The 27,078-nt window shown below is 45.6% G+C and overlaps 2 protein-coding genes across 8 annotated transcripts in view; both read left to right on the top strand.

The window, feature by feature from the left end:
* Positions 1 to 13,224: 13,224 nt before the first annotated feature.
* On the top strand, positions 13,225 to 13,641 carry LOC101030173 (ubiquitin-ribosomal protein eL40 fusion protein-like). 2 transcript variants are annotated; one of them, XM_039464397.1, is made up of 2 exons: positions 13,258 to 13,360; positions 13,448 to 13,641. In XM_039464397.1, the coding sequence occupies exons 1-2, from the start codon at positions 13,258 to 13,260 to the stop codon at positions 13,639 to 13,641; spliced, it is 297 nt and encodes a 98-aa protein (XP_039320331.1). The 2 variants fall into 2 exon arrangements, with proteins under 2 accessions (XP_039320332.1, XP_039320331.1); XM_039464398.1 differs by having other exon boundaries at positions 13,225 to 13,641.
* A 12,433-nt stretch (positions 13,642 to 26,074) lies between these two features.
* Positions 26,075 to 27,078, top strand: part of UBR5 (ubiquitin protein ligase E3 component n-recognin 5) — a 149,824-nt gene continuing 148,820 nt past the window's right edge. For 2 of the 6 annotated variants that reach the window (XM_010351417.3, XM_003940676.4), the window contains exon 1: positions 26,075 to 26,656. In XM_010351417.3, the coding sequence (XP_010349719.1) occupies positions 26,595 to 26,656 (62 nt within the window). In that variant the 5' untranslated portion in view covers positions 26,075 to 26,594. The remainder of the gene's footprint in view (positions 26,657 to 27,078) is intronic. The other 4 variants (XM_010351416.3, XM_010351415.3, XM_010351418.3 and 1 more) reach the window with 3 other exon arrangements.

The following is a 27,078-nucleotide window of genomic DNA, read 5'->3' as shown; positions in this document are numbered from 1 at the left end:
GAGATTCTGCTCTGCTCATCAGTGGGGAATTAATTTTGAGTGACTTCCGAATCTCTTTGATAAAAAATTGTGTGTATTGTTTTCCACTACTCAACTGCATTAGAGCATTAGCGTGAAGATTTTTGGCAGCGCAAAAATCGAGTGTATTATGATTATTTAAGTGTTAAAAGTTTTAGAGCAAGGTTTCATTTTGTCTACAAAGTCTGCCAAACTCTGGCTAAAACAAAGCAAATAGGCCAGCAGTATAAATTTAGACATCAGTTACCTGCCTTTTTTAATGAAATCTATTAGAAGTAGATAATTGAGTAAGAAAATTAGAGCTGTAGTAATAAGAAATTAAAAACTAACTAAAACTCATTAGAACCAAACACCCAGAAAGAGCTCTGCTTTATGATTCAAGCAAACAATAATCAAAAGGTGTAAAAGTTAATTCTCTGATAATGTATATTTTGGGGAGTTATTGAAGTTGCTGAAGGTTAAGGATATTCAAATGATTATAATTTCAGAGGCTGTCTTATGATGTTACCTTTGAACCAGGATGTGATAAGGAGGTGGTTTGTCACTAATAGGAAACAGGCAGCAGCATCTAGAAATAAAATATAGAATAATTGCAAATCAGTTACAACTTGTATAATTCATGGGTTAATTATTAATATTAAAGGTAAAAATATTTGATATTGTAACCTTAAGTAACTAGATAAAATGAAATGTAACACATAGTAGGGGACTTCAGTTTTTTGACATTTTATAACTTATGTGCACTTAAATAAGACTGTTTTGCCATAAATATTGAGTTTTTGAGTGATTATTTTAGGCAATAATCCAATACAGGAAATACAAAATTAGTGTCGAAGTCAAATGCCTGCAAGGGCCAGATAGAGGACACAGTAAATGAAGGTGCCCTGGTATGAGAGCCCAGAGACAGGGACCAACTGGGAATGTAAATTCCATTTGAAAGAGGCAGCTGTTGGCCAGACACGGTGGCTCACACTTATAATCCCAGCACTTTGGGAGGCTGAGGCGGACAGATCACCTGAGGTTGGGAGTTTGAGACCAGCCTGACCAACATGGAGAAACCACATCTCTACTTTAAAAATAATAATAATAATAATACAAAATTAGCCAGGTGTGGTGGCATATGCCTGTAATCTCAGCTACTTGGGAAGCTGAGGCAGGAGAATCACTTGAACCCAGGAGGCAGAGGTTGCAGTGAGCCAAGATTGCTCCATTACATTCCAGCCTGGGCAACAAGAGTGAAACTCCGTCTTAAAGAAATAAACAAAACAAAGTTAGTGTGGGTGCAGTTGCCCTCACCTATAATCCCAGCACTTTGGGAGGCCAAGGCCAAGGGATCATTTGAGGCCAGGAGTTGGAGACCAGCCTGACCAACATGACGAAACCCCATCTCTACTAAAAGTACACAAATTAGCTGGGCATGGTGGCACACGCCTGTATTTCTAACTAGTCAGGAGGTTGAGGCAGATTCCCTGAACCTGGGATGCAGAGGCTATAGTGAGCCGAGATCACATCACTGCACTCTAGCCTGGGTGACAGAACCAGACTCTGTCTCAAAATAAATAAGTAAATAGGCTGGATGTGATGGCTCATGCCTGTAATCACAGCACTTTGGGAGGCCAAGGCAGGCAGATCACTTGAGGTCAGAGTTCGAGTCCAACCTGGCTGACATGGTGAAACTCCATCGCTACTAAAAATATAAAAATTAGCTGGGCATGGTGGTGTACACCTGTAATCCCAGCTGCTCTGGAGGCTGAGGGAAGATAATCACTTGAACTCAGGAGGTGGAGACTGCAGTGAGCCGAGATTGTACCACTGCATTCTAGCTTGGGTGACAGAGCAAGAGTGTCTCAAAAAATAATTTAAAAAATTAAATAAGTAAACAAACAAAAATACTCTGTGAAGCCAACAAAACCCATACTGCCTGGATTCAACTTGCCAACCATCTCTAGATTACCAGAAGAAGGATGACATTTATGTTAATTAAATACCGGGTTATATACATTAAATAAGTATATTTATATTTCAAGTAACTCAGTACAATAGGTACAATCATCTCTACAATGAAATGATGAAATTGAGACTCAGGGAGGTTGGTATACCATTGATAATCACTTCCGTAGGTAGCAAAATGTCTCAAAAGAAAAATAAACAAATCAAGTGATGAATGGACCACAAATGACCTACCATAGAACTGCTGTTTAACTATAGTAGGGGGGAAAATCAGTATGAATCTGGAATACTTGTATGTAAGAGAACACACTTAGAGAGAACCTAGAGAGAACCGCATGAACAATGTAATGTTTCTTTTTTTTTTTTTTTTTAAACGGAGTTTCGCTCTTGTTACCCAGGCTGGAGTGCAATGGCACGATCTCGGCTCACCGCAACCTCCGCCTCCTGGGTTCAGGCAATTCTCCTGCCTCAGCCTCCTGAGTAGCTGGGATTACAGGCACGTGCCACCATGCTCAGCTAATTTTTTTTTTTGTATTTTTAGTAGAGACGGGGTTTCACCATGTTGACCAGGATGGTCTTGATCTCTTGACCTCGTGATCCACCTGCCTCGGCCTCCCAAAGTGCTGGGATTACAGGCTTGAGCCACCGCGCCCAGCGAACAATGTAATGTTTCTATTTAGCTTTTCCTTGTGTGATTTGGACGTGGAAAGGCACTCTGCATTTGTGAACCTGGTTTCCAGTTCAAAACACTCGGATTTTACTGAGATGGCCAAGCTCTTCCTCTGAGTTATGACTCTTTGTTTTTCAGCTTTTCTACTCACAATGGAGGTTGGGGGGCACCTCCTGGGATAAGGAGGAGTTACTGCAGGAATTTCCTCTCTCACTGCATTTGAATGCAAAGTTCCACAGGAGGTAGTTTTTAAGACACATTGCTGAGTTTTGTAACACTTAAAATATAGTAGGGATGCTCGAACCATATAATTACATTAACAAGTTGAGTTATTCTTTGTACTTTCTGAATTTCTAGAATGTTCTATATTTGATAATATTATTTTAAAATCAGAAGTAAATGCTACTTTTGAAGTGTAGTAGAAAATAGTAGATAGCACATACATTTCAAACACTAATTGAATGGAATGTAAACAGGTTGGAGAAACAGCTTTCCTGGACAACCTTAGCCATTAAGTGTTCATTCATCCTATGCTTAACTCCTGAGCTCAGACATTTGTGTCCCTATTTAGGCTTCTTGACTTTCCTGGAATTCCAATGACTGGTTTCTCGGAAGACCCAGTCTGGATGCACTGTCATTTAAAAATAAGTTTCCAGCCGGGGCGCTGTGGCTCACTCCTGTAATCCCAACATTTTGGGAGGCTGAGGCGGGCAGATCACGAGGTTAGGAGTTCAAGACCAGCCTGACCATGGCGAAATCCTGTCTCTACTGAAAATACAAAAAGTAACCAGGCGTGGTGGCAGGTACCTGTAATCTCAGCTACTCAGGAGGCTGAAGCAGGAGAATCACTTGAACCCGGGAGGCAGAGGTTGCGGTAAGCCAAGATTGTGTCATTGCATTCCAGCCTGGAGGACAGAGCGAGATTCCAACTCGAAATAAATAAATAAATAAATAAATAAGTTTCCCCTCTTCACAGCCTGGACTCATCCACATGTACTGGCCAGTCTGGGTGTGGAAAATTCCTTCCAAATCTATCCTCGTGGCATTCTTTTTCTCCTCTCTGAAACCATCATCCATTTTCCTCTCTTCTAGTTTAGAAGCCATTCACTGGATTTCTACTATTTTTGTGTTTATCCTTAAATTTTTAAGTAAGCACATGTAACTTGACGAAGTCTAAGTTAATCATCATTGCCGTATCTTTACTCCTCTCTGAAACCATATGAGACTGTAGAGTAAGTTCACTTGAATTATTTCCATTACTGCTCCATAGTTAAGTCTCACTTCTTCTACTTTTCAGTTTTGCTGTTTTTATTGTTCTTGTTTTCTATAATCAATACTTGCTGAATTTGCCCAGGTGTTTCCTGACTTTTTTTTTGAGGCCAAGTTTCGCTCTTGTTGCCTAAGCTGGAGTGCAATGGCATGATCTCAGCTCACTGCAACCTCTGCCTCCTGGGTTCAAGTAATTCTCCTCCCTCAGCCTTCTGAGTTGCTGGGATTACAGGCACATGCCCACTATGCCTGGCTAATTTTTATATTTTCAGTAGAGACAGGGTTTCACCATGTTGGTCAGGCTGGTCTTGAACACTTGACCTTGTGATTCACCTACCTTGGCTTCCCGAAGTGCTAGGATTACAGGCATGAGCTACCGTGCCCAGCCTGTGTTTCGTGATTTCTTTTTTCATCGTTTCTTGAGTGTTATGGTCTCCTGAGTTCAGTGTCCTTCTTCTGAATATACCTCTGCTAGTAGTCCCTACAGTGAGGCTCTCTTGGTGGTGAGCTCTCTCATATGCTTGAAATGTCTATACTTCACTGTTTCTCAACCATGATAGATAAATTAGAATGGCAGTTATTTTTTTCTCAGCACTTTGAAAATATTATTCCATTAGCTTTTGGTTTTTGTTGTTGCTTTTGTTGTCACTCTTTGTAAGTAAATTGTTCTCTAGCTCATACTTCTTGGTGTTTTGAAATTTTCTATAACATGTCAAGGTGAAGAGTTAATTTTATTTATTCTGGGCTGGGCACAGTGGCTCACCCCTATAATCGCAGCACTTTGGGAGGCCGAGGCAGGCAGATCACTTGAGGTCAGGAATTCAAGAGCAGCCTGGCCAACATGGTGAAACCCCTATGAACCTGCAATCCCAGCTACTCCAGAGGGTGAGGCAGGAGAATCGCTTGAGCCTAGGAGGTGGAGGTCGCAGTGAGTTGAGATCACACCACTGCACTCCAGCCTGGGCGACCGAGTGAGATTCCATCTCAAAAAGAAAAAAAATTATTCTGCTTGGAATCTAGTGTGAATACTAAATTTCTGTTATAATTTCATCTTCAGATTCAGCAGGCTTTTACCAGGACAGCCTCTGTGCAACCTGAGTTGAAGGTATATTTTTCAGAAATGTGTGTGTGTGTGTGTGTGTGTGTGTGTGTTTGCTTGCTTCTGCCAGAGTCCTGTTGTGTTGTGTTTGAGACAGAAATTTGCTGTGTCGCCCGGGCTGCTAGTGGCTGGTCTCAAATTCCTAGGCTTAAATGATCCTGCTGCCTGAGCCTCTTGTATAGAGGGATTACAAGTGCACACCACCATGCTCAGCTCCATGTTCTATATTAATGTCATAGCTTGAAGATTTGTGAATCACAGAAGTAGAATAAACTGAGCTCCAAACTCAACTGAGGGCAAGCCATAGTGAGAAATGATCAGATGTGACTTTTTAAAATCCCTATCTAAAGTCTGAGCTGAAACAGACATGCTTCCTTGTCATCTCCCTGTGTTAGTATGTGGATGTTTTCTAGTTCTTCCCTTTCCGACCGGCATAACCATTCACAGTTTTTAGCTACAAGCAGGGGTCTCAGTTCCAACTCTATGCCTACTCTACTGTCCCCTTGTGGTCATGAAAACCCAAGTGCCCTGATGACCTAGACGGAGGTCAGTACCCGCAGGCAAGCTGCTGCAGCATTAGCCCTTCTGTCTCTAGTTTCCAGTTTCAGCTTTGATTTTGGCCTTTGGATATTTCCCTTGCTTTCTCAGGAGCTCAGCTACACATTTAAAGGGATGTTTGTTGTGTTTTACCCAGCATTTAAAGAAGTTTGTAGCAGGAAGTTTTTGGTGGTGTTTTTTTGTTTTTGTTTTTTTTTTTGAGATAGAATCTCACTCTGTCGCCCAGGCTGGAGTGCAGCAGCACACTTTTGGCTCACTGCAAACTCTGCCTCCCAGGTTGAAGCGATTCTTGTGCCTCAGACTCCTGAATAGCTGGGATTACAGGCACCTGCCACCACACCTGGCTAATTTTTGTATTTTTAGTACAAAAAAATACATGTTCACCATGTTGGCCAACCTGGTCTTGAACTCTGAACCTCAAGTGATCCGCCCACCTCAGGCTCCCAAACTGCTGAAACTATAGGCATGAGCCACCGGCCCAGCCAGAAGATTTTTATGTTATCTCCTAATAGTTCTAGAAATGGAAATTCATGCAGTTCTATTCTTTCGTGTTTTTTTTTCTCTTTCTCCATATTCAAGATGTGGGAGTCTTTGGATTTTTCCGAATAAAGACTCCTCTATCTAGAATATGCACAAGAGTTCCAAATTTGGTCAGCATCCTTCTACACAATAAATCGCATCACAGATCTCCTGGATTAAATATTTTATTCCACTTACAGTTCATTATAAAGTACAAGAAGTCACTCCAAGGAATAGATTCCAGGGAAAACACCCCAAATTGCAACCATAATAGGATCTGTTGCCCGATGCACTCAACAACTCAATACGAGGAGACACCATGTTACAGCAGAGAAGGGGGTTTCATCCTAGGGCCACTGAACGAGGCAACAAAAGGAAACCTCAAATCCATCTTCCCAAGAAGTTTGGGGCTAGAGTGTTTAAGAGTTTGAGAGTGGGCTGAAGAGGGCAGGGTGAAACCATGGGACAGAGATGAAGAAACTATTTTCATGCTGATTTCGTTTTATGGAGGTCTTCAAACTGGCTGGTGTCAGCTGTTTGGCTGGAATTCAGGATCTGAAAAACATCTTAAGCAATTATTAGTATTATTATTTTTTTGTGAGATGGAGTCTTGCTCCGTCATCCAGGCTATACTGCAGTGGTGCAATCTTGGCTCACTGCAACCTCTGCCTCTTGGGTTCGAGTGATTCTCCTTCCTCAGCCTCCTGAGTAGCTGGTATTACAGGCGTGCACCACCACACCTGGCTAATTTTTTTGTATTTTTAGTAGAAACAGTGTTTCACCATGTTGGTTAGGCTGGTCTCAAACTCCTGAGCTTTTGATCCACCCACCTCAGCCCTGCAAAGTGCTGGGATTACACATGTGAGCCATTATGCCCAGCCATTTTAAGCAATTCTTAAAAGTCTTATGATTCTGTCAGAGATCCTATCCATAGGAACAATCAGGATGCAATTGGGCAGTATTAGGGCAACCTGATTCATGCTTAATTATAAATACATTTTGTCTGGCTGGGCTTGGTGGCTCACGCCTGTAATCCTAGTGCTTAGGGAGGCTGAGGTGGGCCAATCACCTGAGGTCAGGAGTTCGAGACCAGCCCAGCTAACATGGTGAAACCCTGTCAGTACTAAAAATATGAAAATTAGCCGGGCGTAGTGGCGGGCACCTGTAATCCCAGCTACTCAGGAGGCTGAGACAGGATTATTGCTTGAACTCAGGAGGTGGAGGCTGCAGTGAGCCAAGATCGTGCCACTGCACTCCAGCCTGGGGAACAAAGAGCAAAACTTCATCTTAAAAATATGAATATTGTCCAGAATTTTTATGTGTTTGTCTTTTGGGGGGGTACTTTTGTTTTTGTGTGATTTTATTTTATTGAGACAGGGACTATCTCTGTTGTCCAGGCTGCAGTGCAGTGGCACAGTCTCAGCTCACTGCAACCTCTGCCTGCCAGGTACAAGCAATCCTCCTGTCTTATCCTCCTGAGTAGCTGGGACTACAGGCGTGTGCCACCACACCGGCTAATTTTTGTATTTTTTTGTAGAGATGGGGTTTCACCATGTTGCCTAAGCTGGTGTCAAACTCCTGGTCTCAAATGAGTCACCTGCCTCAGCCTCCCAAAGTGCTGGGATTACAGGCGTGAGCCACACAATTTTTGTTAATCCTGTAAGGACAGATTCAAAGTCTCCTTTTATTCTTATTTTTGCAAGTTCATTTAGAATTTAAAAAACAATTTCAGCCAGGCACAGTGACTCATGCCTATACTTACAACACCCTGGAAGGCTGAGGCAGGAGGATCACTTGATCCCAGGAGTTTGAGACCAGCCTGGACATTATAGTGAGACCTTGTCTCTACAAAAAATAAACAAGATTAGTCATGTGTGCTGGTGCCCACCTGTGGTCCCAGATATTCAGGAGGCTGAGGTGGGAGAATCACTTGAATCCAGGAGGTGGAGGCTGCAGTCAGCTGAGATTGCACCACTGCACTCCACTTGTCTCAAAAAAATCAAAAAATAAAAATCTAATGCAAATGACCCTGATTGAGATGAAATCTCACCCATATTTTAGAGACTCCCAGGCGCTGGGGGAGACAACAACTCCTTTTATTGGATCTGTTAAAATGAGAGGTGGACCTAGTTTACAAGGCTGCCTTTAACTCATTGATTTGATTTGCTTTACATTTACTTTGGATGAAATTCATTTAAAAAGCGGGCCTGACAATTCTGTTAAAGGGGATTTGGTTGTTGTTGTTGAGGCCAAGAAACATTGCCTTCACTTAGTATACATCAATTGAAATGACCCAGCTTAGTACTAAAGGAACTGACAAGGAAAAAGATGAGCTTTGGTTTTTGTAAAATGAGAAACAGAGGAAAGCAAGAGGAAAATGAGAGAGGATCTCAGGAAAGGGGTGGAAGGTACATACAGACAGGTTGAAGCTTTGGGATGTATAAGAGTTAGGGACCTGGTTGGGTGCAGCGGCTCATACCTATAATCCCAGCACTTTGGGACACCGAGGCAGGAGGATAACCTGAGGTCAGGAGTTCGAGACCAGCCTGGCCAACATAGGAACACCTACTAAAGATACAAAAATTAGCTGGTTGTGGTGCCACATGCCTGTAGCCCCAGCTACTTGGGAGGCTGAGGAGAATTGCTTGAACCTGGGAGGCGGAGGTTGCAGTGAGCCAAGATCATACCATTGCACTCCAGTCTGGGCCACAGACTCCGTCTCCAAAAAAAAAAAAAGGTGGGGGGGGAACCTGCCTGGAATTAGATGGCACTCTTAAAAGTGGTAACTGAGGCTGGGTGCGGTAGCTTACACCTGTAATCCCAGCACTTTGGGAGGCCAAGGCGAGCAGATCACAAGGTCAGGAGTTCAAGACTAGCCTGGCCAATATGGTGAAACCCCATCTCTACTAAAAATACAAAAATTAGCCAGGCATGGTGAGTGCCTATGATCCCAGCTACTCCGGAGGCTCAGGTAGGAGAATTGCTTGAACCTGAGAGACAGAGGTTGCAGTGAGCTGAGATTATGCCATGGCATTCCAGCCTAGGCAACAGAGCAAGATTCCGTCTCAAAAAAAAAAAAAAAAAGAGGTAACTGAATAAAATTTAATAAAGGGACTATTTGAAAAAAAAAAAGAAAAAAAAAAAAAAAAAAAAACAAGGATTGGTGAAGCTCCCAGGGGCAAAGGCAGTTGCTAGAACCTGAGGAGAACCATAGCAGTGGCCTTCAGTCTGGAATGCACTCTTTGTGAAACATTGGCCCAGCAGGGAGAGCTGGGGGAATGAAAACCTGATCTCTCTCTCCTCCACCCATTGGGCAAACACCACTAGAATCCAGAAGACAAGGGACCCTCACCTCTGCAGTCAGGAGAGGTCAGCCTCCCAGGGCAAGAGCAATGTAGAACGGATCTGAAGAGGCAGACAGCACAGGTGGGGCCTGTGCCAGTGGTTGGGGGCTGTGTTAGTGTGGGTACAGGGCAAACACGTAAAACTTAACACTTGTCGATATCTTCATTTTTCACAGTCTTGTTTTCATACTGCTTCCATTAGTTACTTGTCATGTCCACGCAGGACCTTAATGATTGTTGAAAATACACTAGTTGGGCCGGGTACGGTGGCTCAAGCCTGTAATCCGAGCACTTTGGGAGGCTGAGGTGGGTGGGTCACGAAATCAGGAGTTCAAGACCAGGGTGGCCAATATAATGAAACCCCGTCTCCACTAAAATTACAAAAATTAGCCAGGTGTGGTGGTGGGCACCTGTAGTCTCAGCTACTTGGGAGACTGAGGCAGGAGAACGGTTTGAAGATGGGAGGAGGAAATTGCAATGAGCTGAGATTGGGCCACTGCACTCCAGTGTGGGTGACACATTGAGACTCTGTCTCAGAAAAAAAAGAAAAAAGAAAAAAGAAAGAAGGAAAATACACTAGTTTTGGAGACTGTCTTCAGAGAATGTAAATGCTCTCTCGATTTTCCACTTGCCCTACCCAGGTATTACTTCTCATGGAAAAATGACAAAAATTAAGACTATCAGGCCGGGCGTGGTGGCTCAAGCCTGTAATCCCAGCACTTTGGGAGGCCGAGGTGGGCGGATCACGAGGTCAAGAGATCGAGACCATCCTGGTCAACATGGTGAAACCCCGTCTCTACTAAAAATACAAAAAATTAGCTGAGCATGGTGGCACGTGCCTGTAATCCCAGCTACTCAGGAGGCTGAGGCAGGAGAATTGCCTGAACCCAGGAGGCGGAGGTTGCGGTGAGCCGAGATCGCGCCATTGCACTCCAGCCTGGGTAACAAGAGCAAAACTCCGTCTCAAAAAAAAAAAAAAAAAACACTATCGCCTGGTCATGTCTAGTATATTATAGTTCACTATATACAGAGAAACCTTTGGGTTGAACTTAAAATATGTAAGGAAGCAGCTTTAGGTTAAGCTTAATTTAACAATGCTGAAGTTCCAAGACTCTAACCCCAAACTGTGATGTTTATATGACCTTCTCAGAAATCAGGAGAGAGAGAAAGATAATAGCCAAATCCCCAAAGAGGCTGGAATTAGCCAGCAAAATAAGGGAGTTGCCTCTGCTTTAACTTTTATAAGAAAAGTCACTTTGAAAGGACAAATCTGCTCTTTATTTTCTATTACTGCTTTCCTCAGCCCTTTTTGGTCTATAAAATTAAACTCCAGGCCAGGCGTGGTGGCTCACATGTGTAATCCCAACACTTTGGGAAGCAGAGGTGGGTGAATCACCTGAGGTAAGGAGTTCGAGACCAGCCTGACCAACATGGTGAAACTGCATCTCTACTAAAAATACAGAAACTAGCTGGGCATGGTGGTACATGCCTATAGTCCCAGCTACTTGGGAGGCTGAGGCAGGGGAATCACTTGAACCCATGAGGTAGAGCTTGTAGTGAGCAGAGATTGTGCCACTACACTCTAGCCTGGGCGACAGAGTAAAACTCCGTCTCAAAAAAAAAAAAAAAAAAAAAAAAAATCAAACTCCTCTTCTTGGCTCCTTGGAACAATCATTCTATTTTATAAAATGAGGTGTGTTGCCCGATTCCAGAATCACGAATAAAACCTTATTAAGATCTATAACTAGGCCAGGCACGGTGGTTCACACCTGTAATCCCAGCACCTTGGAAGGCCAAGGTAGGTGGATCAAGAGGTCAAGAGCTCAAGATCATCCTGGCCAACATGGTGAAATCCCGTCTCTACTAAAAATACAAAAATTAGCAAGGTATGGTGGTGTGCGCCTGTAGTCCCAGCTACTCAAGAGACTGAGGCAGGAGAATCACTTGAACCCTGGACGCAGAGGTTGCAGTGAGCCTAGATAACACCACTGCACTCTAGCCTGGGCAACGGAGTGAGACTCCGTCTCAAAAAAAAAAAGATCTATAACTACATTGGGCGTGGTGGCTCATGCTTATGATCCAAGCACTTTGGGAAGCTGAGGTGGGCAGATCACCTAAGATCAGGAGTTCGAGACCAACCTGGCCAACATGGCGAAACCCCATCTCTACTAAAAATAAAAAAATTAGCCAGGTATAGTGGTGGCACCTGTAATTCCAGCTACTCGGGGGCTGAGACAGGAAGAATTGCTTGAACATGGGAGGCAGAGCTGAGATTGTGCCATTGCACTCCAGCCTGGGTGACAAAAGCGAAACTCTGTCTCCAAAAAGAAAAATCTATAACTAAATTTGTTGCAACTTTGTCTTTCGACAACCCCTTCCAATCTTGTGTCTCTACTTAACTGTTGACCTTTCCTCATTGGTTAGCTGTAGAGAAAAGAGAGTAAAATGAGAAGCATGAAGTGAAGAAAAGATAAGTGTGTGCCTTTTTCCTCTTCTCTTCATCACTGAAATCATACACCACTGATTTTCCTATGTATGGGTACTTCAGAACTTGAGCTAGTTAAAGGGAGGTGCCAGAGCCAACTTTAATCATTGGTTGATTCAAGAACCATGATCTGTAATATCATTCTCAGCATTTGACAATGACAGTACTCATAATGATTGGTGTCTCTGTGTGAACACGGCTTGGAGACCAAGACTAGGCTAATGGTCCTTTAGAGACTGCACATATAACGCTGATTTTCTTGTCTATGGAAACAGTCACTCAGTCACTTCCCTTTTGCAAAACTCATCATCCATTTCTGATTACAAAACACCAGGTTAGTCTGTCTGCCCTTGTCATTTCCCAGCTAATCACAAGTATGACATTCTGATTCTGCTAAATACCAGGAAAATCAGAAAGACAGAAGTCATAGGCTCTGACCGCAGTAATGAGTATAGCGTTTTACACATTAGGTACTGAAAAACATCTATTGAATGACTAAATACATGTTTTGAGAATTGTGTTTACTACTCCAAGGAAAAAGGATATAATGATACTATGACAGAATTTAAAAGCAATATTGGGGCCAGGCGCAGTGGCTCACACCTGTAATCCCAACACTTTGGGAGGCCAAAGTGGGCAGATCACCTGAGACTGGGAGTTTGAGACCAGCCTGACCAACATGGAGAAACTCCGTCTCTACTAAAAATACAAAATTAGCCGGGCGTGATGGCGCATGCCTGTAATCCCAGCTACTCAGAAGGCTGAGGCAGGAGAATCGGTTGAACCCAGGAGGCAAAGATTGCAGTGAGCTGAGATTGCACCATTGCACTCCAGCCTGGGCAACAAGAGCAAAACTCCATCTCAATAAATAAATAAATAAATAAATGCAAGCAATATTGGGATAATTAATAACATTATCTACTCGCAGATGTTGCTGAAGATGGAATGAACTAATACTGTGAAAACTCCCAGTAAAACTTTAAAGCCCTGGCCCTGTGAGGTGGCTCACACCTGTAATCTCAGCACTTTGGGAGGTGAAGGCAGGTGGATCATCTGACATCAGGAGTTTGAGACCAGCCTGGCCAAAATGGTGAAACCCACCTCTACTAAAACTACAAAAATTAGCTGGGTGTGGTGGCAGCTGCCTATAATCCCAGCTACTCAGGAGGCTGAGGCAAGAGAATCGCTTGAACCTGGGAGGCAGAGATTGCAATGAGCCGAGATCCTCTCACCGTACTTCAGCCTGGGCAACACAGTGACACTCAATCTCAAAACAAAAACAAAAACAAAAACAAAAACTTTAGCTCTTTTTCTTCAGCAAGGCAGCCAAGTTGCAGACACAGAGATGCAGAGCTTTGTGAAGACCCTCACAGGCAAGAACATCACCCTTGAGGTCGAGCCCAGTGACACCACTGAGAATGTCAAAGCCAAAATTCAAGACAAGGAGGGTATCCCACTTGAGCAGCACCATCTGATATTCGCTGGCAGACAGCTGGAGGATGGTGGCACTCACTCAGACTATAACATCCAGAAAGAGTCCACCCTACACGTGGTGCTGCGCCTGCGAGGTGCCATTATTGAGCCTTCCCTCTGCCATCTTGCTCAGAAATACAACTGTGACAAGATGATCTGCCGTAAGTGCTATGCTTCCCTGCACTCCTGTGCTGTCAACTGCTGCAAGAAGTGTGGCCACACCAACAACCTGTGCCCCAAGAAGAAGGTCAAATAAGCCTCTTCCTTCCTTGAAGGGCAGCCTCCTTCCCAGGCCCTATGGCCCTGGAGCATCAACAAAGTGTCCCTTTGGCTGACTGGAGCAGCAAAAAAAAAAAAAAAAAAAAAAAAAAAAAAAAAAATCACACCAAAACTTTAAAGGCCTGTACATGTGTTAATTCATATCAGTATATGGGAAATAGATACTATGGATAACTAGTGCAAAGATTAGAAGTCAAATATTCGTTCTTCCCCAATGGTCCCTAACTGTGTGACCCTGGGAAAGTTACTCAGAGTTGCTCTCTGAGGCTTATTTTTCGCACTTGTAAAGTGGGGATATTCATACAGTTATTTTCCTTCCATGCATAGCTCAGAGAGTCATTGCAAAATGCTTCGGAAGTTGTAAAATATGCTGTGGATGTTGATTTTGGTTTGTTTGGGTGATTAATACCACATAATCCAGTGGACAGAATGTCAATAGGTTACACACTATTATCCCAACAGTGACAATTTAAAAAAATACACTTCTCAGAAAGCATATCCATTTTGGGTCAATGCATATGGTTGTTGAATCTGTGGACCACTCAAGGGTAGACACACCACAGCCTGGCTGCCAGAGTGAAATGTTCCAGCCACTGAGGCAGACAGAATTAAATCAACCTCATTGTAAGTATCAGGAAACCCATCTCCCAATCAGCTCTTTCCATGATTTCTAATGGATAGCAAAATAGGAAAATTTGCATTCCTCATGAGTTTGATAGTGACAACACTGGACAGAGAATTGTGAGCTGGGTTCCAGGCCCAATTGTACTTTCTGACTGTGTGATCACAGACAAGTCATTTATCACTGCTTAGCTGGAAAAGAGAATAATGCAATCTACTCTGCAGGACTTTTAGGAAGCTAAAGTAAGTTTGTGCATGAAATGTCATGTTGTAGACTGCAAAACACCAAACAAATGTAGTATTAGTATTCTTCCCAGATACTGAGGGAGATGTTACTGAGCACTAAAATTTCCTCACACGTAAACAGCAGAAGTAGAAAGAGTGTGGGGCGACGGGGCGGTGGGGCGGTACGGAGGTAAAAAGCAAAAGGCCTGGATAATTCACAAACTGGAATAACCAATTCCTGAGTGATACAGACTTGGCCAACCTCGGTCCAATGTAGAGCTCTGGGCCAATTTCAGTGGCTGGAAAATGGGGCCTATCAGAGAAAGTTGAAGGGGCTGTTTCTTTTATAGAAAAGATAGATGAGGCTGGGCACAGCAGGTCATGCCTGTAATCCCAGCGCTTTGGGAGGCCAAGATGGGTGGATCACGAGGTCAGGAGTTCAAGACCAGCCTGACCAACATGGTGAAACCTTGTCTCTACTAAAAATACAAGAATTAGCTGAGTGTGGTGGCATGCACCTGTAATCCCAGCTACTCAGGAGGCTGAGGCAGGAGAATTGCTTGAACCCGGGAGGCAGAGGTTGCAGTGAGCTGAGATTGCACCACTGCACTCCAGCCTGGGCGACAGAGTTAGACTGTGTCTCAAAAAAAAAAAAAAAAAAAAAAAAAAGATGAGAGGGAACCTGCGCTTTCCAAGTACAAACAGGCAGCCTTGGCAAATGTGGCCAGCAGCTGTGTGCCATTTCCAGAGAAGGGCCTGACAGGTGGCCAGTGAGGATCTGTTTGGTTAGGCAGAGTGGGAGTTTTCTGTACCATACAGCAACTGGGCAGGCCAAAGCCAGTGCTAAAGCTGCTGTGAGCTGGTCACGTACTCAGCTGATAGCCCCTGGCAGGCTGAGCGGAGCAGGGGATGAAGTAGCAGTGTTTGGTCATGCCGAATAAACAGGCTGGCCCCTCAGAGTGAAAGTTTTGTCTTTGTGACACGGAGCTAAAGATGCCCCCTCAGACAGGGACTTGACTTTGGCAGGTAGCTCACCCCAGAACTAAACTGCACTTTAATCCCTAAATTCGTTCCTTGTGACAATTTACTACAGCCTTACATGACTCTAAATACACAGCAAAATTCTAAGCTGGGCATGGTGGGGCATATATGTAATCCCAGCTACTTGGGAGTGGGAGGATCAGGGAGCCCAGGGGTTTGAGTCCAGCCTGGGCAACATAGTGATAGTCTCATTCATTTGTTCATTTCTTATCTATTGAGCTGGTACTAGTGAGAGTTACACACTGGTGGATAAACCAGGGTGAATATCACCTCAGTTTTTCCAGGAGGAAGTACACTGAACAAAGACAAGCTTAGTGAATAACTGTGATATAAAGTAGAGGGATGGGAAGCCAAGGCAGGGGGTGGCTTGAGGCCAGGAGTTCAAGACCATTCTGGGCAACATAACAAGACCCTGTCTCTGCAAAAAATAAAAAAATCAATTAGGCTGGGTGTGGTGGTTCATGCCTATAACCCCGAACTTTGGGAGGCCAAGGCCAGTGGATCACCAGAGGTCACGAGTTCGAGACCAGTTCGGCCAACATGGCAAAACCCCATCTCTAGTAAAAATATAAAAAACATTAGCCAGGCATGGTGATGGGCACCTCTAATCCCAGCTACTCAGGAGGCCGAGGTAGGAGAATCACTGGAACCTGGGAGGTGGAGGTGGCAGTGAGCGGAGATCATGCCACTGCTCTTCAGCCTGGGTGACAGAGCAAGACTCTGTCTAAAAAAAATATATATATATATATAGCCAAAGTGGTGGCACCCAACTGTAGTTTCAGTTACGCAGGAGGCTGAGGCAGGAGGATGACTTGAGCTCAGACAGTCAAGGCTGCAGTAAGCTGTGATTGTGCTACGGCACTCCAGTCTGAGCGACAAGAGCAAGACCCTGTCTCAAAGTAAAACAATAATAATAATAGAGGAAAAAAGGAGAACTATGAAAAGTGAGCCATGGATTCAGGAGTAGATGCCTCTCCTAACTATAGAGGAGAATAATATCATAGAGGAAGTAGCATTGGGGTAAGGGACTGAGGACAGGGAGATTTTGGCAGGGCAACCAACAGCAGGAAGAGTGTTTAGGGCAGTGGCTATAGCATGAATCTTTGTGTGTAAGTGGGTAGTTGATCTTTTATTATTTACGGGTTTTATCATGTCTTTAACAGAAGTGTAGGCTTGTTAAGAACAGTGAGTGTGGCTGGGCTTGGTGGCCCACACCTGTAATCCCAGCACTTTGGGAGGCAGCAGGGTGGTGGGGGGTGGGGTGGGCAGATCACAAGGTCAAGGGCAGGAGTTCAAGACCAGCCTGACCAACGTGGTGAAACACCATCTCTAAAAATAAAAAAATTAAAAAAAAAAAAAAATAGATGGGCGTGGTGGTGCATGCCTGTAATCCCAGCTATTCAGGAGGCTGAGGCAGGAGAATCGCTTGAACCTGGGAGGCAAAGGTCGAAGTGAGCCAAGATCACGCCATTGCACTCCAGTCTAAGAGACAGAGCGAGACTCTGTCTCAAAAAAAAAAAAAAAAAGGAGGAGCGAGTATGCATTACACTTCTTTCATAAGCTGTACAGCTCCCAGCAGTGTTCCCTCCATATCCATGGAATGAATGTCCCATTCTGCCCTGCTTTCCTGCTTCTTGACCACAATTTCTCCTCAGAGACACTGCTCTAACCATATCCTTCCTTTAGGCTTTTATATGTCCTTCACATGTTCAAATCATATCCATCTTGTGAGGCCACCTTCCTTTTTTTTTTTTTTTTCAGACAGAGTCTTGCTCTGTCACCTAGACTGGAGTGCAGTGGTACGGTCTTGGCTCACTGCAGCCTCCACCTCCTGGATTCTCCTGCCTGAGCCTCCAGAGTAGCTGGGATTACAGGCACATGCCACCACGCCAGGCTAACTGAACCAGTTTGAGACCAGTTGGCCAGCTGGTCTCAAACTTCTGATCTCAAAGTGATCTGCTGGCCTCGACCTCCCAAAGTGCTGGGATTACAGGTGTGAGCCACTGCACCTGGCCAACCACCTTCCCTTTTTATCCTGGGGATAAAGGACTGAATCTCTTTTGAACTCCTATTTATAAAGCTGAATCACATGAAATTGTTGTTTCTGTAATCAAAAATGGCCAAACATTGGCTATTTTATGAGATTCAACCTAGTATACTCCCTTTTGCTGACTTGGCTCTCCGTCTTATTTTGTAGTACTTTCTGTTACTAGAATAACGGTTTCTTTCTTTTCTGGCTTTCTCCCTGCTTCCTACTCCCACCCCCACCAAATGGAAGCCCCACGAGAGCAGGACCTGTGCTCTTATTCTTTGTTGTGATTCTAGTGCCCAGCACACTGCATGGTACATGGTAGGAGATGGTTATTCGGATTATTTACAGTTTGAGGTTTTTACAAAGAATGCTGCTATGAACATCTTTTTCCGTGTCTCTTTTGTTCAAGCAATTCTCCTGTCTCAGCCTCTCATGTAGCTGGGATTACAGGTGTGCACCACCTCACCTGGCTAATTTTTGTATTTCAGTAGAGATGGGGTTTTACCATGTTGGCCAGGCTGGTCTTGAACTCCTGACCTCAGGTGATCCACCCCTCTCAGCTTCCCAAAGTGCTGGGATTAAAGGCATGAGCCACCACGCCTGGCCCATCTTTAATTTCTCTTAAAAAAAAAATCTTTTTGGAATAATATAATTTATTTAAAGGAAGGGAAGATCATTCAGCTTGGGTAGATGTAAGGAGAATTGATATCAGAAAAAGTCTTGGGTTAGTCAAGAAGAGATGCCATATGAGCTGAATCTTGGGGGAAAAAATGCAGGAGTAAATTAGGTAAATAGGACGAAAGAATTTCCAGGCAGAGAAACAACACAGGCAAAGGTACCAAGAAACCACGTGATTTATAACTCTAAGTAGCTGGAAATCATTGATAAATAAATATAAAAGGGAGAGTGGCAGGGGTGACTGATCTAGACAGGAATCACTACTTGGGAAGCACAGAATAGTCTACCAAAACTTGGGGATGTGGGTAGACCTTCTAGTTGCTGACAGGCTCACCATCTTCAGGTCCTCTATGCTACCAACCTACTCGCCCATGTTACAATAGAATTCAATGTAGTTGAAGCTTTTGCTCTCTGCGTAGCTTTCTTTTTTCCTTTTCCTTTTTTTTTTTTTTTTAAGATACAGGGTAGGCCGGGTGCAGTGGCTCATGCCTATAATCCCAGCACTTTGGGAAGCCGAGGCAGGTAGATCACAAGGTCAAGAGATCAAGACCATCCTGGTCAACATAGTGAAACCCCGTCTCTACTAAACATACAAAAAATTAGCTGAGTATGGTGGTGCCTATATACATACATTTCTGTAGTGGTCGTTTCAGTTGTCATTGACACATTTATGCTCAATTTGTACCATGAGGTATAGAGGAACATCTGAGAGGTTCCTCTTGTCTTTCAGAGCTTCTTTTTTCTTCATGAGGACATCACATTTGTATTTTCTGAATGCCTGGCTTTGACTTAGGTAGTGCTGTTTCATGAATTCCCTCCAGGAAATATCCTTACTGTGTACAAACAGCCTGCATAGGATGCAAGGCAGGGCCAAGAGAGTGTCCTAGGTCTTGAGAGAGGATGCCATCTCAGTCACCAGGGTCCACCATCTAGATTCCACGTTCCTGTTCACTGGTTGTAGTGGGGATCAGTACATGGATCTGAAGAGCAGAAGGTGTCCTCCTCCTTCTCTTAGACCCCAAGAGGTATTTACCAGGTTACGCTAAAGGATACAACCCAAGAACAGCCAGACGCAAGAGATGTATAGGACTAGGTAGGAGAGAGAAGGGTGAGGAGCTCCCATGCCTTCTGTGGTTGTGCCACTCTCCCAGCACCTCCACGTAGTCAGCAGTCTAGAAGCTCCTTAAAAATGTTTTTTTGTTTTGTTTTGTTTTGCTTTTTGTTTTTTTTGAAACAGAGTCTCTCACTATCACCCGCGCTGGAGCACAGTGGCGCAACCTTGGCTCATTGCAGCCTCAGCCTCTCAGGCTCAAGCAATTCTCCTGCCTCAGGCTCCAGAGTAGCTTGGATTACAGGCACCTGCCACTATGCCAGGCTAATTGTCTTGTATTTTTAGTACAGACGGGGTTTCATTATGTTGGCTAGGATGGTCTCAGACACCTGACCTCGTGATCCACCTGCCTTGGCCTCCCGAAGTGCTAGAATTACCGGTGTGAGCCACAGTGCCCGGCCCAAAAATGTTTTAAACCTGTGTACAGGCTTTGTGCATCTTTCACTGGTTGTTCTTATATATTAGATATTTAATAGTTCTTAATATTATTTTAAATGATATTTGTGGTCAGGCAAGGTGGCTCACGCCTGTAATTCCAGCACTTTGGGAGGCCAAGGCGGGTGGATCACAAGGTCAGGAGTTCGAGACCAGCCTGGCCAAGATGGTAAAACCCTGCCTCTACTAAAAATACATAAAAATTAGCTGGGCATGGTGGTACATGCCTGTAATCCCAGCTACTCAGGAGGCTGAGGCAGAGAACTGCTTGAACCCAGGAGGCAGAGGTTGCAGTAAGCCGAGATCATGACACCGTACTTCAGTCTGGACAACAGAGCCAGACTCTGCCTAAAAAAAAAAAAGGTATGTGTTCATTTCCTAATGCTTTTTTTTTGTATATAAGACAATGAATTTTTGTTGGACATTAACCTAGCTATTAACAGCTTAGCTAGTTAAGCAGTCCAGGAGCAATCCTTAACTACTTTGAGACGGAGTCGATGGATAAATATCCCTAGCTTCCTCCCTCCTTAGTAGGTTCTCAGGTATGTCCTGGTCTCTCAGAGGGTTCCCAGTGGGATTGGGTTCCAGTTGCCTGTGGTAGTAAAACACTTATCAGTCCACCTTTTATTTGTTTCTCCCGTCCTCATACATTTCTCCATTCCCACACAGTGCTTCTTGCAATCGCCTCCTAAATCAATGATTCACAGCCAAATCCTTGTCTCAAGGTCTGCTTTTGGGAAAACCAAATCTAAGATATGGCCTGTTTCAGGGATGGGGTCTTTCAGGTCTGAACACTGAATAAGAGGGGTTCGTTAGCACTCCCCACTGCGCTGGGGGAAACTAGACATCAATCCCTGTTGTCTTAGCCCCAAGTACCTGTAAGATGCTACCTCAGCATCTCACTTTGTATTTCTGGAATTGACAAGCATCCCAAGAGAAAAAGTGGCTCCAAACAGCGGACTCACTTGGGTCTTATTCTTCCCTTGGACCTTGGTTTGGTAATTCATCATGTTGTTAGCTTTCTTGTGCCACTGAACAAATTTGAAGAAATACTTTGCCTAACTTTTCCAGTTGTCCTCAAAGGGAGAATTAGTTCAAATTATTAGAAAGGAGCTCCCCAGGCCGGGCGTGGTGGCTCACGCCTGTAATCCCAACACTTTGGGAGGCCAAGGCGGGTGGATCACGAGGTCAAATACAAAAAATTAGCTGCGCATGGTGGCGTGTGCCTGTAATCCCAGCTACTCAGGAGGCCGAGGCAGGAGAATTGCCTGAACCCAGGAGGCAGAGGTTGTGGTGAGCCGAGATTGTGCCATTGCACTCCAGCCTGGGTAACAAGAGCGAAACTCCGTCTCAAAAAAAAAAAAAAAAAAAAAGAAAAAAAAGAAAGGAGCTCCCCAAGTCTATTTTCTAAGGTTGTATTGCACTCTGACTCTTCCAAGAGCTTCTGCTGACCCCTGCTTATCTCCATTTTCTTCTCTGTATCTCCTCACCCCCACACGCGATGGTCTTTCACAATGCCACGCCTTTACTTGTTTTTCTCTGTTCAAAGTGTGACCCACCAAGATGTTAGAGCCTTGGGAGAGGGAAATTCTTCCTAACTTGCCATCTGGGACAACAAAAAGGTAGCAATGCCAAGATGGTTATCAAAGACCAGATAGGCAGTTTGCCAAGAGGCTGTCTAGAGGGAGCTGACCAACTTTCAACCAGGAGAGAAAGTCTCAGTTCTAGGAAACTAGGAGTGGGTAAATCAAGTTGAAAGCAGGATAAAAGCATAATGAAAAGACCACTAGAGATTTGGAAGAAAGAGAAAAGACGCAAAGTATAGGCATGGTGTGGTCTGTTTGGGGCAATTCTAAAAACACTAGATTTAAGCCAGATATTCTATTTGTTCACAATATTCTTGAAAGCTCAGCTTGGGCGGGCGTGGTGGCACACACCTGTCATCCCAGCATTTTGGGAGGTCGAGGTGGGTGAATCACCTGAGGTCAGAAGTTCGAGACCAGCCTGGCCAACATGGTGAAACTCTTGTCTCTACTAAAAATACAAAAAATTAGCCGGGAGTTGTGGTAGCTGTAATTCCAACTACTCGGGAGGCTGAGGCAGGAGAATCACTTGAACTCAGGTGGTGGAGGCTGCAGTGAGCTGAGATCATGCCATTGCACTCTAGCCTGGGCAACAAGAGTGAAACTATCTCAAAAAAAAAAAAAAAAAAGCTCAGCTTAAGTGCTTTTCTTAATTCTCTTGGCTGGAATCACTTCCTCCTTTAACCTCCACAGTACTCTTCTTCCATTTAGCATATCATTTTTTTCCCCTATTGGCTTTGAATAGACTGTTCCTTCTAAATTATTAACTTCTGGATGGCAGCTGTGGTATAGTGGAAAGAACAATGGAATCCACATCAGAAGACCGGGGTTTCAGTCTCAGCTTCAGCACTTACCTCAGGTGTTTGAGCCCCAGTGTCTTCATCTATATAACAGGGATAATATAATTTACCCTATAGTGTGATTCAAGTATTAAGAGGTATAAGGTGTAAAAGTTGAACATAGATGGGAGGCCGAGGTGGGCTAACTGCTTGAGCCCAGGAGATTGAGACCAGCCTGAGTAACATGGCAAAACCCTGCCTCTACAAAAAATACAATAATTAGGCTGGGTGCTGTGCCTCATGCCTGCAATCCCAGCACTTTGGGAGGCCGCAGCAGGCAGATCATGAGGTCAAGAGATCGAGACCATCTGGCCAACATGGTGAAACCCCATCTCTGCTAAAAATACAAAAATTAACTGGGCTTGGTGGCATGCGCCTGTAGTCCCAGCTACTGGGGAGGCTGAGGCAGGAGAATCACTTGAACCTGCAAGGCAGAGGTTGGAGTGAGCTGAGATCATAGTACTGCACTCCAGCCTGGGCAACAGAGCAAGACTCCATCTCAAAAAACAAAAACAAAAAAATAAATGCCAAAAATTAGCCGGGCATAGTAGCCAGTGCCTGTAGTCCCAGCTACTTGGGAGGCTGAGGCAGAATTGCTTAAGCCTGCCAGGCGGAGGCTGCAGTGAGCTGAGATCATGCCATTGCATTACAGCCTGGGTGATGGGAGTGAAATCCTGCCTCAAAAAAACAAACAAACAAAGAAAACAAAACGGGCCGGGCGCGGTGGCTCAAGCCTGTAATCACAGCACTTTGGAAGGCCGAGGCGGGTGGATCACAAGGTCAAGAGATCGAGACCATCCTGGTCAACGTGGTGAAACCCCGTCTCTACTAAAAATACAAAAAATTAGCTGGGCATGGTGGCGCGTGCCTGTAATCCCAGCTACTCAGGAGGCTGAGGCAGGAGAATTGCTTGAACCCGGGAGGCGGAGGTTGCGGTGAGCCGAGATCGCGCTATTGCACTCCAGTCTGGGTAACAAGAGCGAAACTCTGTCTCAAAAAAAAGAAAAAGAAAAAGAAAAAGAAAACAAAACAACGAAAAAGAAAAAAGAAACAAGTGGAACACCAGACAAATAAAATGTTTCCATTAGCTGAGCTTACTATGTATATAAACTGCCCTAGATATCCAACATACATTATCTTATTTAGACCTCACTGTGTAGAAAGATCTATTACTACAGAATATTTAACAAATGAGAAAAAAGATGCAATGGTAGATTAAATCTAACTAATTTTTTTTTTTTTTTTTTTGAGGCAGATTCTCACTGTGTCTCCCAGGATGAAGTGCAGTGGTGAGATCTTGGCTCACTGCAACCTCTGCCTCCCCGGTCTGAGCAAGCAATTCTCCTGCCTCAGCCTCCAGGGTAGCTGGGACTACAGGTGGCACCACCACTCCTGGCTAATTTTTGTATTTTTAGTAGAGACGGGGTTTTATCATGTTGGGCAGGCTGGTCTCAAACTCCTGACCTCAGGTGATCCACCTGCCTCAGCTTCCCAAAGTGCTGGGATTACAGGCGTGAACCACTGCACCCTGCCAAATCTAACTAGTGTAAATCTAAGTAAGGCCACATAGGAGCAGAAAAAGAATTCAAATTTAGATCTGGGCCTGGCACAGTGGCTCATGCCTGTAATGCTAATACTTCGGGATGCCAAGGGGGGCTGATCGCCTGAGGTCAGGAGTTCGAGATCAGCCTGGACAACATGGTGAAACCCTGTCTCTACTAAAAATACAAAAATTAGCCAGGGATGGTGGTCGTACCTGTAATCCCAGCTACTTGGGAGGCTGAGGCATGAGAATCGCTTGAACCCAGGAGGCGAAGTTTGCAGTGACAGCATGAGAATCTGTCTCAAAAAAAAAAAAAAAAAAAAAAAAAAAAAAAAAAAAGCAGGGCACAGTGGCTCACACCTGTAATCCCAGCACTCTGGGAGACTGAGGCAGGAAGATCACGAGGTCAGGAGTTCGAGACCAGCCTGTCCAACATGGTGAAACCCTGTCTCTACTAAAAACACAAAAATTAACCAGGCGTGGTGGTGGTGCCTGTAATCACTTGAACCCAGGAGGTGGAGGTTGCAGTGAGCAGAGAACTCGACACTGCACTCCAGCCTGGGTGACAGAGCGAGAATCCGTCACACACACACAAAATTTTTTTTAGATCTGTTTGGCTTGAAATCTAGCTGTGTCTACTGGTCTCCCCTCCTTCCCCAGGGCTCACAGGGACTTTTAATAGTGACCTTGAAATGACTTTTTAGTGTAAACTAATTTGGGCCAATGGTGTAGCTGGTGACCTACAAAAGTGTCCCATTAGCTGCTTCAAGGATTACCTGGTCTATCCTGATTTATAAGTAATTTTTCAAATATTTTGCTCAAAAGAACTTCCTAAGGAAAACTGTGTGTGTAATTCATTAACATACCACCTCTGTAGAAGGAACTTTATGTTCTCAGTTTTTGGTTTCAAAGAGGTACTCAGTTTTTTAAAGGAGGTCATAGAAACTTTTGAGAAGAAAGCCATGATTTGTTTCCTTAGGAAAAAAACCAAACACATTTATTCGATAATTTTTTTTTGAGATGGAGTCTCAATCAGTTGCCCAGGCTGGAGTGCAGCGGTTCAATCTCAGCTCACGGCAACCTCCCAGGTTCAAGTGATTCTCCTGCCTCAGCCCCCTAAGTAGCTGGGATTACAGGTGTGCAACACCACGCCTGGCTAATTTTCGTACTTTTAGTAAAGATGGGGTTTCATTAAATTGGCCAGGCTGGTCTCGAACTCCCGACCTCAGGTCTGTTCAAGAATTTTACGTTGTGGGCCAGGTGCGGTGGCTCATGCCTGTAATCCCAGCACTTTGGGAGGCTGAGGAGGGCGGATCACCTGAGGTCGGGAGTTCGAGAGCAGTCTGACCAATATGGAGAAACCCCTTCTCTACTAAACAACAAAACAAACAACAACAACAACAACAACAACACAGCCGGGAGTGGTGGCGCATGCCTGTAATCCCAGCTACTGCGGAGGCTGAGGCAGGAGAATCGCTGGAACCCGGGAGGTGGAGGTTGCAGTGAGCCGAGATCGCGCCACTGTGCTGCCTGGGCAACAAGAGAAAAACTCCGTCTCAAAAAAAGAAAAAAAGAAAAGAAAGAATTTTCCGTTCTGATCCCACTGATCACAAATTGACTCCTTTATGGAATAGGTGTATCATCTTTCATTTAAAAGTAATAAAAAACCACGAATCATTTGTATCAGGAAATCAGTGGAAATTTCCATATTTCCTGTGAAAATCTGATGGTGGTGAGGAAACTGGGGAGGCCGGAGTGATAACAGAAGTTGCCACAAAGTCAATTCCATGATCCTACTATCTCTGTCTGGAAAGGCCCTTACATAACTACCTTACTTTTCCAATAAAAAGCTACATATATGTCTTGCCCCTTAACTGACTTTACCTTTCCACTTTAAATACAACTGCGGATGAAGGATGAGAACAAGAAGAAACACTTAAAGGTCGGCCAAATAATTAGGGCTGCCCCAGGGAATCCGGGCGAGAGCACGCAAAAGCGCCTCTTCCCTCCCACCTCCTCCGGGACACACGCTTACTCGCCCTCCCGGCGGGCTCGCCCGCCGCCTCCTCCTTCCCTAACACGTGCTCTCCGGAACACTCTGGAGCCATCCCACCCCCGGCGGGGCTGGGCTCGGGAGCCGAACGGACCAATCGGCACGCGCTTTACAGCGTCGTGGCCCGACGACGTTGAGCCGCCCAATCCAGGGGGCCTTACCGCCCGTTTCCCGGAGCCCCGCCTCTCGCCGCCGCGCCCCCGCCCGCCGGTCTCCTCCTCCTCCTCCTCCCGTTCGCCCCTCCCCCGCCGCTCGGGAGCGGAGCCTGCCAGACGGAGAAACTGGGGCAGAAGTGAAGATGGCGGCGGCGGTGTTGGTGGCGGCGGCGGCGGCGGCTTCTCGCTAGTGACGCGCGGTGCGGGCTCGTCTCCTTCCCCACGTCCCTTAGTCCGGACCTCTTCCGCCGCCGGGACCAGACTGTCCCCTTAGCCCGTAGCCGGCAGCCGCCCGTCTCCTCGACCAGGCGCCCCTCTCCCGACGCCCGGCTGCCGCTGGCCGGCGGCGCGCCCCACGTCCCGGCCGCCTGCCTCGCACTCCGCGCTGTCGCCGGGGGAGTGGGTGGCGTGTGGATTCGCCCTCCTGCCCGCCCCTCCGGGCCGCGGACACACGCCCGGCAGGGAGGCGGCTGCGGCCCCTGCGTATTTGCTTCCCTCCATTTGAGGACTGGGAGGCGGCGGCGGCTGTGCGTTTTGGGGAGGGGTTGGGGGCTGGGGGGCGGGCGAGAGCGGGAGGGGGCCGCCCTCGGGAGGAGGACGAGAAGGAAAGCACCATGACGTCCATCCATTTCGTGGTTCACCCGCTGCCAGGCACCGAGGACCAGCTCAATGACAGGTAATAGGGCTGGCGGGTCGGCGGGCGCGGGGGAGGGGCGCCCTTCCTTCCCTCCCCTCCCCCACGGGCCGCGTCGGGCGGGTGCGGGTGTTTACGCGCCGGCCGGCCAGCTAGGGTGGGGTGCGGGGGTCCTTACTGCCTCCTGCTAGGCTCCTTCCGGGGCAAACTTCTGGTCCCGGGGGCAGGGGGTCGCGGGGGGAGCGCGGTGTAGACCGGACCCGCGTTGTAAACCGGAGAGCGCGCTGTATACCCCCTCCCCCCTCCCGCGAGGAGCAGCGTTGAACTCGGCGGAGATGGGGGGGGGGCGGTTTCTGGCTCTCGGGGGGCAGGCTGTAATTACTGCCCGGCTCAGGCTCGAGGAATCCATATTAGTCAAAGTTGAATTGAGACAGACAATGCGGATGGGGGATGGTGGAGGTAAA

Source organism: Saimiri boliviensis, chromosome 15 (assembly GCF_048565385.1).
Source record: "Saimiri boliviensis isolate mSaiBol1 chromosome 15, mSaiBol1.pri, whole genome shotgun sequence".
In the NCBI taxonomy this organism is placed as follows: Eukaryota; Metazoa; Chordata; class Mammalia; order Primates; family Cebidae; genus Saimiri; species Saimiri boliviensis.
Note: the sequence above shows the minus strand (reverse complement) of the source record. Positions and strands in the feature narration are given on the sequence as shown.